General features: G+C 42.6%; 1 protein-coding gene and 1 pseudogene across 2 annotated transcripts in view; both read right to left on the bottom strand.

Moving 5' to 3' along the window:
* The window catches only part of Nup210l (nucleoporin 210 like), a 125,284-nt gene that overhangs the window by 79,840 nt on the left and 33,842 nt on the right, over window positions 1-11,602 (bottom strand). The window contains 3 exon segments of the mRNA XM_008855152.3: window positions 1,465-1,663; window positions 4,350-4,505; window positions 5,148-5,285. Of these exon segments, the coding sequence (XP_008853374.2) occupies window positions 1,465-1,663; window positions 4,350-4,505; window positions 5,148-5,285 (493 nt within the window).
* Window positions 7,047-7,283, bottom strand: LOC108490102 (annotated as a pseudogene). The gene has a single exon (XR_001872116.2). The product of XR_001872116.2 is annotated as a thymosin beta-10 pseudogene (transcript).

The raw sequence follows: 11,602 nt of genomic DNA, 5'->3' as shown, positions 1-11,602 counted from the left end.
TTTGGTCTTTTTGAGACAGGGTCTCCCTGTAGCCCCAGCTGTCCTGGAACTCACTATGTAGACCAGGCTGGCCTTGAACTCACAGAGATCTGCCTGCCTCTGCCTCCTGAATGCTGGGACTACAGGCGTGTGCCACCACACCTGGCTCATTCACTATCTTATGTGGAGGGTAAGGAGGGGTCCTGAGGGATCACAGAGCACATGGCTCAGTGAGCTCATTCACATTATAAACAGAAACTTTTTGGTTGCAAGATTACGTCAAAGTCTTTAGTCCAGATTATGTCCATGTTGTAAGTCATTCCTACAAATATACAAAAGCAATTTGAAGTTGAGCTCCTCAAAGATCTGTTTGGTAGCACTATTATCAGGATAAAGATGGTTAGTAGGATGTTATTCTATCTACATAAGAAATTATAAGGGCCTAAAAGTTAGAGGAGACACTGAGTAGAGGAAAAGTAGAGAGGTGAGAATTTGTACATGCTGGTCAGCAGGGCAAGCTGATGTCACTCACAGATACATAAGAATTAAATGAAATAGCTGGGCTTGGTGGCGCATGCCTTTAATCCCAGCACTTGGGAGGCAGAGGCAGGTGGATCTTTGTGAGTTCGAGGCCAGCCTGGTCTACAAAGCAAGTTCCAGGTCAGCCTGGGCTACAGGGAGACCCTGTCTCAAAAAGACAAAAAAAAAAAAAAAAAAAAAAAAGAAAAAGAATTAAATGAATTAATATATGAAAAGTATTCTCAACAGAGACTGGCAAATGTTAAGTGCTAAGAAATATTAGATGATACTGTGACCATTATATTAAAGAAAAAAAAGTGGGGATCAAGATCAAATATGTTCAATAGCAGAAAAGAATGCTGCCTTTATGAATAAATTTTTCATGCTTTCCTTTCATGTTTATCATTAGAAAAATATAATGTTGGAGCTAGAGAGCACTGGCTGCACTTGCAGAGGATCTGGGTTCCATTCCCAGCACGTACATGTTGGCTCACAACTGTCCATAACTCCAGTTCTGGGGATCTGACACCCTCTTCTGACCTCCAAGGGCATTGCACGTCTGGTACACCTACCTACATGAAGGCAATACACTCATACACATGAAATAAAAATAATCAATCAAATATTTTTAAAACATACTGCCAAAGCTGGGTGTGATGGCGCAGGCCTTTAATCCCAGCAAAGGCAGGCGGATCTCTGTGAGTTCAAGGCCAGCCTGGTCTACACAGTGAGTTCCAGGACAGCTGGGGCTACAGGGAGACCCTTTCTCAAAAAACAAAGCAAAACAAAACAAGGATCCTGTGTGTGTGTGTGTGTGTGTGTGTGTGTGTGTGTGTGTGAGAGAGAGAGAGAGAGAGAGAGAGAGAGAGAGAGAGAGATGAATTTAAATTCTAGTTGTTTCCGAGTTGGTGATACGTCCCTTATCAAGGACGAAGAAGGAGACAAATAAAAAGAGCCCAGTCCTACCTTCTTTGAAAAGAGTGAAGACTCCTTGTTTGTGTGAGTTGAGTTCCAGGGGCAGCTGAGAGCAGTCTGTGAATGCGATAGCCTCTTTGCTCTCCTCATTTACGTGATACATGGCAATGGGGACCTCGATAACCTGGCTAACTGCCACATCAGCATGGAACGGTAGTAGTTCCATTTTGTTCAGTTTCATGACATACATCTGGAGGAAAACCAATTAGTCTTTAGGACGGTCCTAGATATTTAAACACGTACACAAACGTGTTGTGTGTATGCATGTATGCATATAGAATACATAAATAAATAAATATGTATGTTTGGTGTGGTGGCACCTGGCTGTAAGTCTAGCCCTTTAGAAGCTGAAGTTGGAGGACAGAGATTCAAGTTCAGCCTGGGCTGCATAGCACGATCCTGTCTCAACAACCAAATATATATATATTTACATATATATATACCAAATATATATATACCAAATATAATATATATACATATATACACAGTTTTTAACATTTTAAAAATATTTTATTTATTATTTTTATTTTATGTATATGAGTGTATTGCCTGCATGTAGGTTAAGTGCACCCATATTGTGCAATGCCTGCAGAGGACAGAAGAGGCCACCGGATACCTTGGAACTGGAGTTACAGACAGTTGTTAGCTGCCATGTGGGTGCTGGGAGTCGAACCTGTGTCTTCTGCAAGAACAGTCAGTGTTCTTAACCACTGAGCCATCTCTCCGGCCCCAGTTTTTAACATTTTAAGGGATTTTAAAGTCAGAACAACAACGGCATTAAATAAGAGACAGAAACACCAGCTGGAGCTACATAGAGAGACCCTGTCTTAAATCAAGCAAACAAACATTTTAAATAAATAAATAAAAATAAAAGAGTTGGGGATGTTGCTTAGTGGTAGAGCACTTAGCTAATATACCAGAGAACTCATGTTCAGTCTCCAGTAACAGACACAACATGCATGCATGCATGCACATGCACATGTGTAGGGTATGTCTCATGCAAAAAGTTATGTATTTACTATCTAGCCCTTTATAGGCAAAGTTTGCTGACCTCAGACTTAGAGGTCCCTTTTTTGTTGTGTGTGCATGTGTGTATGTGTGTGTGTGTGTGTGTGTGTGTGTGTGTGTGCCTGTGCATGTCCGCGAGTGGATTAAACCCTGGGTTTTGAACAGCTAAACATGCTCTACCACTTGCTTCACCCCAGCCCATCCTCTTTTCTTTTATTTGAGATACAGTTCAGTGTCCTGTAGCCAGAGCAGACCTTGAACTTGCTATGTAGGCAAAGCTGGCTTTGAATTCCCAATTCTCCTGCTTCTACCTCTTGAGTGCTGGGACGAAAGACATACATTGCCATGCCTGGCCTGGTCTATATTCCAGGTCAGTTGGAGCTACAAGGAGACCCTGTCTCAAAAAAAAGGAAAAGAAAAACCCATAAAAATACTATGTGTAGGGGCTGGAGAGATGGCTCAGCGGTTAAGAACACTGGTTGTTTTTGCAGAAGACCCAGGTTGGAATCCCAGCCACCCACACGGTAGTTAACAACTGTCTGTAACTCCAGTCCCAGGGGATCCGACAGCCTCTTCTGACTTCCAAGAGCACTGCAGGACAAGAGTGCACTTACCTACATGCTGGCAATACATGCATACACATAAAATAAAAATAATAAAAAAAATTTTAAATTATGTATATAAAAATAGTTGGGTTTTTTCCCAGTCTTTTTTTTTTGGGGGGGGGTGTCTTTTTGAGATAGCATCTCCCTGTAACCCCAGCTGGCCTGGAACTCACTAGGTAGACCAGGCTGGCCTTGAATTCACAGAGATCCATCAGTCTGCCCCTGCCTCTTTCTCTAGTGCTGGGATTAAAAGTATGTGCCACCATACTGGCAAAAATGATTTTTAAAAATGGCTTAGAAGGCCAGGAGGGGGTGCACACCTTTGATCCCAGCACTCAGGAGGTAGAAGCAGGGGAATCTCTGTGAGTTCAAGGCCAGCCTAGTCTACATGGCTGGTCTGCATGTTTGTCTCAAAAACAAACAAGAAAACAGAAAAGAAAAAAGGAGGAAAAATGGCTAGGGCTGGGCTGGGAATATGGTTTTAGGTGGAAAAGAGCTTGCCTTAAAAGTGTGAGGACCTGAGTTTAGATCCCCAAAATCCACATAAGCACCAGACAAAGATGGAAAATCGGGGCCTTGAACATACTAGGCAAGTACTCTACTACAGAGTTACATCCCCAGGCCATTAACTGCATTTTAGAGATGAGAAAGCAAGCACAGATTTTAAATACATGGCTTTTTTTTTTTTTTTTTTGGTGGGGGTGGTCTTTCTGAGACAGGTCTCCCTGTAGCCCTAGCTGGCCTGGAACTGGCTATGTAGACCAGGCTACCCTCAAACTCACAGAGATCTGCCAGCTCTGCCTCCAGGAGTGCTGGGATTAAAGGTGTGCGCCACCACACCTGGCCTCAAATACACAGCTCTTAAGTGAAGCAAGAATTAACTCAGGTTCAGAAATGCCTAAGGAATATGTACTTCCTGACTGAATCTGCATAGCATCTTTATTTTTGAGACAGGGTCTCCCATAGCCTAGGACAGTGCTGAACTTCTAATCTTCCTGCCTCTACCTCCTGAGTGCTGGGATTACAGGCATGGCCACCACACTGTGACAGGGATGGAACCCAGGGCTTCATGTGTGCTAGGCAAGCACTCCAATAACTGAGCAACATCCCCAGTCCTTGGGTAACATTTTTAAATAATTGAGTTGGACTAGAAGTATTTTCAAACATGTTTCTGTACTTAAATTTAGACAGCAGTTCAACAAGTTATTTAAAAAAAAATTAGGCAGTAGTGTTTCACAGGGCTGCTTCTGAAGAGACACTTACCTGAGTTTCCCCATAGCGAGAGGGATTTTGTACATCTCGTGCCAAGATGGTACTGTTCCCCCTCACCTGGCCTGCGCTTACCACTCCTTTGGTGGTGACCATGGCCACTGTTTCATTAGAAGAGGTCCAGGTGAAGTTGCCACTACCACCCTCTACCTGTGAGAAAGCACAACTTATGTTGAACTAATCTAGGAGAAAAATGGAATCTCAGTGAAAATGTAAAACTTGACTGACTGAGTTTAGGAAATAATAAAACTATATAACAAATTATCTCCGCACATGTTCAAGAAGCTGTGAAACTCCAGAAAAGTGGAGAACTGAGTAAGAGAAACACTAAAAGGAGGTTAAGGAATGGTAGTACCATAGGTCATAGTACCATAGGTAGTACCATAGGAGCATTAGGGAACATGAGAACTCACAAGGAAATGATGTATGGAAAGGACAGAAATCACACCAGGTCTTAGGTTTGGCAGCAGTCACCAAACACAGGGTTATACTATTAAGTTTGAGGAGGAATAAAATTTAACAATCAAATATCAATAAATCTAGGGCTAGGAATGTAGCTCAGTTGGTAGAGTGCTCGTCTAGCACACATGAAGCCCCGGGTTCAATTCCCAGTGTTGTACAACTGTAACCCCAAGAGGTGGAAGCAAGAGAATCAGAAGTTTGAGACCATCTTTGGCTACATAGTGAGTTCAAGACTAGCCTGAGCTACATCTCAAAACTTTTTCAATAAATTAACCTATTATATAAACTGATTTATTTCTGTGTGAATTCTAATATTAGAGGATGCCATACCTGTACTTTGTAACGATTTAACATTCCCAGGGGATGGTGAGGAAATGCCAGAAAGCTGGGTTTAAGTTTAATGGGAAAATAAATCTTCACCTCTTGCTGATGTCTGATTTGGTATTCTTTAGCCTGAGCACTGGTACTCTATAGAAGCAAGAAAAAAAGAACAAAATAGATCTTGTGAGATAGTTTCATTTGTACTGAAAACATGAGCAAAATGGTATGCTGGTGAATTACTCTATCACTGTTATTTTTTAATTTTTATTTTATGTGTATGAGTGTTTGCTTGCATATATGTATGTGACTGGTGCTCATGGAGTCCACAAGAGGGCTTCAGATCCCCTGGAACTGGAGTTACTAATGGTTGTGAGCTGCCATGTGGATGCTGGGGATCAAACCTGGGTCCTCTGCAAGAGCATCCAGCCTCACTATAACTTTTTCTACATATAAAAAAAATAGGCCGGGTGTGGTGGCACATGCCTTTGATCCCAGCACTCAGGAGGCAGAGGCAGGCAGATCTCTGTGAGTTCGAGACCAGCCTGGTCTCCATAGCGAATCCAGGCCAGCTAGGGCTACAGGGAGACCCTGTCTCAAAAAGACCAAAAATAAATAAATATGTAAATAAAGAGCTGGGAGTGGTGGACAGGCCTGTAATCATAGCACTTGGATTTCAGGGCAGGGAATCAGGAGTTTAAGGCCAGTTGGGGTTACATGAGACTCTGTCTTATAAAAGAAAACAAGAAAAATAAAGAAATATTCATACTCTTTAAAGAAGCACAGCTACCATGGTTCAATATAATGAAAGGGATTCCCTAGGCCTACACTAAGCATTACAATAGAGAAGATAGTGAAAAGCTCTCTGAGATAAGAGTTTTACTAATATAGGAAAGGGAGTTGTGGTTTCAGAAAGAAAGGCCCTTAGACATCTGTCAGTTACATCTAGAAAGTATGAAGATAAAGGAGTATTTTAAATCAGAAGAAAAACATTTAAAAGTGCTAGCATGCCCATCAGAACTAGATCATAAGACCCTATTTGCTAAAGATACCACACTTTGGATGTAAGACATAAAGAAATCAAACTGGACCAGATGTGGAAGCTTCTTCCCTACTAGCTAGCTTTCAGTGCCAGAAATTGCTATGCAGGCCGCTGGAGGAGAAAAGTCATCAACAGTCATACCTAGCTGTGATCCTTACTTGTTACATACACTGCTACCCTACCAGACAAGATGTGTCCACTGATGCAATAGTGGCATGACTGTTAGGAAAGTGAGGCCTGCTCCACAGAAGGGAGTTCATGCTCCATACTGTGATTTGGTTAGTGATCCATGACTGGGGCGTTCACTGACCCAAGAGTTGAACCTACTAGGTAGGCATCCTCGAGCTGAGAAACGCTGAGCGCACTGGGAAAAGGGGAGGGGAAAATTTAGTGCCTGCAGGATGGCGCTAGAAACGAAAACTTCAGGAGCTCAGGAAAAGCAGTGCGGTTAGTAGTGGTCACATGGGTTATACATCAGGATCTTGAAATATGTAACTAAAATGATGCCGGCCACGAAGATGCAAGCAGACTCAAAAGGGGAAACCCCTGGGTCACTGCCATCTTGTGAATATGGGAAAATAGCTCAGTGATTTGAGAAATGGGGGCCACGGCCACATGTGTCTGAAAACTTTTTTTTTGCCATGAGGTGTGTTTTATTTTCATTAATCATACAAATAAATTTTCTATAACATCCCAGGGCAAACCAGTGAAATTTGACAGTCCGATTGGGGAGGGGTCTCCCTTCAGAGACGCGCGGGCCAGTGGCATTGAGGCGGAGTGCCAGGGTTCACAGTGCAGCTTGTGGCGTCCATCTTTCAGGTGGCTCTTCGTCCACATCACAGGGGTCTTGGAAGAAAGATGCCGGGGTGGGGGGGTGGGGGGAATCCTCCAGTCTAGGTTTTTAGGAAATTTCACTCCACTTTTCCTGCTCAATGGTCTCTTTGGTCGGCAGGGTGTTCTTTTCTTGCATCTCGGTTTTCTTCAGCTTGGCCTTATCGAAGCTGGTGATTTCTCCCATGTCAGGCTTGTCTGCCATCTTCTTACAACAATCCATAGAGTCCCACTCTGAGCCCACGCTCCTGGTGCTCCTACTCGAGTTGCTGCAGCAAGAAGACCCTGTCTGAAAACTTTAAGGATTGTGGAGAGCCTAAATAATTTTACAAGCCTTGGACACAAGAGGGGAATCCAGAGAGATGGCCTGGTCACTTCTTTGCATAATTAAAGATTTGTCCACTGCAAGGGCAACGGCCCCAGTGGAGGCTGAAAAGACTAAGGAGTTACTGACAAATTCAGTCTCAGCCTCAGAGCTTAAGAGAGGGAAAAAATGGGAGATTTTAACTTGCTTAAATTTAGGGGACCAGGAATCAAAGGACTCAGGGAAAAAGACAGTAATGAGAAAAGAAACGACTAAAAAATGAAAGTAGCTAAAGCTGTCCCTCAGATTCAACCTTTGATGCAAAAAAAGAAAAACGTTAACAGTGCTATAGCCAGCAGAAAATACTCCACACTGGAGCTGTTGGGACTAGGAAAGACTTTCAAACAAGCAATCAAAGAGCCCCTCACCACGTGGCTTGTGAGGATATGGGACATGGGAGCAAATAATATCAGTTTAAGTCCTTCAGAAGCATCACAGCTGAGTTATATAACCACCCATCTGTCCTTGAGACATAGGCTATTTAACCTAGGCCAATACAGGCAGGAGCAGTCCTCCGTGGAATGGCTTGTGAAAGGCATTAAAGGTACGTGGTCATCACCAATGGAGACTCCCATGATTAACAAGGACTGGAGGACCATAGAAGAGGGACAGGCATTACTGAGAGATATATGATTACATGATTCCCAGTCAGCTTGGCCAGATAGGGCTGTGTTCACCAGAAATATAAAGGAAAGCTTAATTCAACTGGGACCTCGAAAGTGGTATGGAGCTTTAATGGATTTGCTAAGTCCCTTAATGGGACAGGATCTTTGTAAAGTGAGGGAGGCTTTGGCAGATCTAAGTGACTCTAACCAGTTTGTAAAATGTGTCTCTAGAAGACACAAGAGATATAAAAAAGACCAGACAGAAGAAATGGTCTGTTTGGATTACTCAAAGACAAATGTGGCAAGATTTATGTCAAGCCCAAGTCCCTAAAGAAAAAATTGATAGAAAACAAAATTCAGTATTAAGGCTTTAAAACACAAAGAACAGTTCACAAAAGACATTCAGAGGATAAAAACTGTCCCTGGGGTGGTTAAGGGCCCCCAAAGATTAAATAAGGAACATTTCTCTCCTGAGAAAGGCTATGCTAGGGGTGGAGGCAGTTTTTTCCCATCAGGTCCTCCCCTAGCAGCTAGGTATGGTTAATGGAGAGGCAGCAGATATAGCCACAGCCAGGAGACAGACCCAAGGCCTGCCTGATTCAGGGAACCAACAGGTACGGCAGGGACAAGAGAGAACCTCTGCCGCCTTAGTCCAGTGCAGTGTCGGAGAACTTGAGCCAGCACCTGCAAATGTATCAAGGATAAAAGGATACAAAGAGACTCCATGTAAAACCCCCAGAATTCAGAATGACTCCAAAGGGATAAGCAAAGATAGTAAAGAACTAACCAAGTTAATGCCTCTTACTCCTGCTATGATACCCAACAGAGATCTATGGAGAAAGAAATTAATACAAATGGATAAAACCTGGGGCTGGAGAGATGGCTCAGTGGTCAAGAATACTGACTGTTCTTGCAGAAGACCCGGGTTCAAATTCCAGTACCCACATGGCAACTGTCTGTAACTCCAGTTCCAGGAGATCCGACAGCCTCTTCTGTCCTCCTCAGGCATTGCATGACATGGGTGTACTTACCTCCATGCAGGTATAACACTCATACACATAAAAACAATAAATAAAAATGTTTTAAAAAATATTTAAAAAACAAATGGATAAAACTTTCCATGCTGTGTTAGACCTTGTCTATGACTGATTTAATATATGATATTTAACCTTTTTTTTTTTTTTTGTCTTTTTGAAGCAGGGTCTCCCTGTAGCCTCAGCTGTCCTGGAACTCACTATGCAGACAAGGCTGGCCTTGAACTCACAAAGATCTGCCTGCCTCTGCCTCCTGAGTGCTGGGACTATAGGCGTGCGCCACCATGCCCAGCTGATATTTAACCTTTGAGTGTTTTACAGATGTGAGACCCATTTGGAAGATAACAAATACACCTGTAAAAACAAAGGTCCGCTATAGCTGTAAGATCCTTGGGAGCTTTATGGTTGGGTAAGACACAAGTGATACCCACCGGGATGATTGGGAAAAGCCTACAACACCTAATCCTGTATAAAAATAAAAACAAAGGCTCCCAGAGCTGTACAACTGTTAAGAAAAAATTACAGTACCAGGGGTGGGTTGCTCCCTTATGAGCTGTTGGCCAGAGAGATCCTAGAGGTCCTCGAATTAACCAAGGCTACTGTCACTAATGTCAGTTGTACACTACAAAAGGTTGGTAAGGCCGTGTTGCCGAAGACACTGCATGATGTGAACATGGGAGAAGGCGAGACGGAGCTGAGACTAAGCTGAAAACGCCATGCCACTGGATGGTTTGCTTTCATAGTGACAGAAGCTGCTATGCAGAGGGTTGGGGAAAAAAAAGGATCCCCTATGATTCTGCTCAAAAATGGGCCCTGTGTGCTGCACACTATGGACATGCCAAGCAATGCCTGCTGGTGCAATAATGGCTCAACTAACATACATACAACTAACAAATTTCTAATTGGATAAGGCCCACTCCTAGGGGTGGAACACACATCTGGTGCTGTAGAGTGGGCCAACCCCCTGTGTCAGGGAAGGCTAAAGGCCTCAGTGGGAAGGCCACTGCAAATACACTGTTTGATGAATATGATACCCCTACTGGGATATCTTCTAGGCATTTGTATTTACATCTGTGTTTGTTTAGATGTGTCTACTTCCTTCCATTTGTCATTATAGTAGGGGAAACACCACTGAGATGGATCAGCGGCCACATCTTGAAGACAAATGATGGAGAAGTCCAAGAGGTCAATATCTTGCCACAATACAAGAGAGATCATCCTGCATCTGTCACCCCCTCCAAAGCTTAGGGACCCTTGTGGAAGATTGGTGGAAAGATTTTGAGAGACAGAGAAGGGGTGGAGTGTTTGGTAAGTGTCCTCTGAAAAGCCAGATTTGAACAGGGGCAGGTCTAGAGACCAACACTGAGAGATGCTGAGCTGAGAAATGCTGGGCGCAATGGGAAAAAGGGGAGGGGAAAATTTAGTGCAACAGCACATATTAAATTACCCTCTAAATATTTATGTTTATTCTCATGGATTAGTAGTGCTCTCAGAAACTTTTGGTTTTGTTCTTGTTTTGTTTTTTTGCATTGAATGGAGGTTAATACAAAGACTTCTGGCTGGTAAAGGAGCTGGGCTGACTGTTGTGTGCTCAACCCCCAATGGGACATCCATACCACCTCTTCCAAGGCTCAGGAAACATTGCAGAAGAGGGAATGGAAGCAACCGAAAAGTCAGACATCAGGTACGAGGGCCACAAAACAGTGCCTTGTGGGCATGACATAGCTGTTATACTCATGAATCGTAGCAGCTGTGGTTGCCTGCATAAGGTCCGCACAAGACTGGGCACATTAACATTCAGTCACAGAGACATGGCTCAGCAGTTAGGAGTGCATGCTACTCTTGTAGAGGGCTCAAGTTTAGTTCCTAGCACCCATGTTTTCTGGCTCACAATTGCCTGTAACTCCAGCTCCAGGAGATCAGACATCTTCTGGCCTCCATGGATACCTGTACTTATGTACACGCTCCCACTCTCCCCTTAACATATATGTAATTTAAAAAATAATAAAATAAATCTTTTTTAAAAGCCCCTTATGTATACTCGATGACACATGGAAAAATATATATGAAAAAATTTCTTTTTTTTTTTAAGAATTTTTTTTTTTACTTTTTAATGCATTTATTAATTCTTCAAGAACTTTTTTTTACAATTAAAGTTACAGTTTTAACAATATGCAAAATATTACAGTAATTCAGATTTTTTGGCATAATGATTACAGATTTGATAAATACATTTTATATCTCATAATAGCGATGAGGATTATACAAAAGCTATTAAAACAATTATGAGAATAAATTCTATTGTCACTTAAGCATCTAAAGCTATTTTCCTTTGCGTTCTTCCAGAATGATTTGTTCTTCTTCTTTACGTTAATTTGAGGGACTTCAAGAAGATACTTTTTTTTTTTCATACAGAAGAATTCATTCCAAGGCAATTAACATTGAGACGTTTTCACATGCATTTCTAATCTCTATATACATGACTATCACTGGTCACAGTCGCCCACCTTCTGAGCTCCTCGGCATCTGAGCATGATTACAAACTCGTCAGATAGACAGCCTTCCTCTCCCACTAGAGGCTCCATACTCTG

The sequence above is a fragment of the Nannospalax galili genome, unplaced genomic scaffold, assembly GCF_000622305.1.
Source record: "Nannospalax galili isolate Female #2095 unplaced genomic scaffold, S.galili_v1.0 scaffold591, whole genome shotgun sequence".
Classification (NCBI taxonomy): domain Eukaryota; kingdom Metazoa; phylum Chordata; class Mammalia; order Rodentia; family Spalacidae; genus Nannospalax; species Nannospalax galili.
Note: the sequence above shows the minus strand (reverse complement) of the source record. Positions and strands in the feature narration are given on the sequence as shown.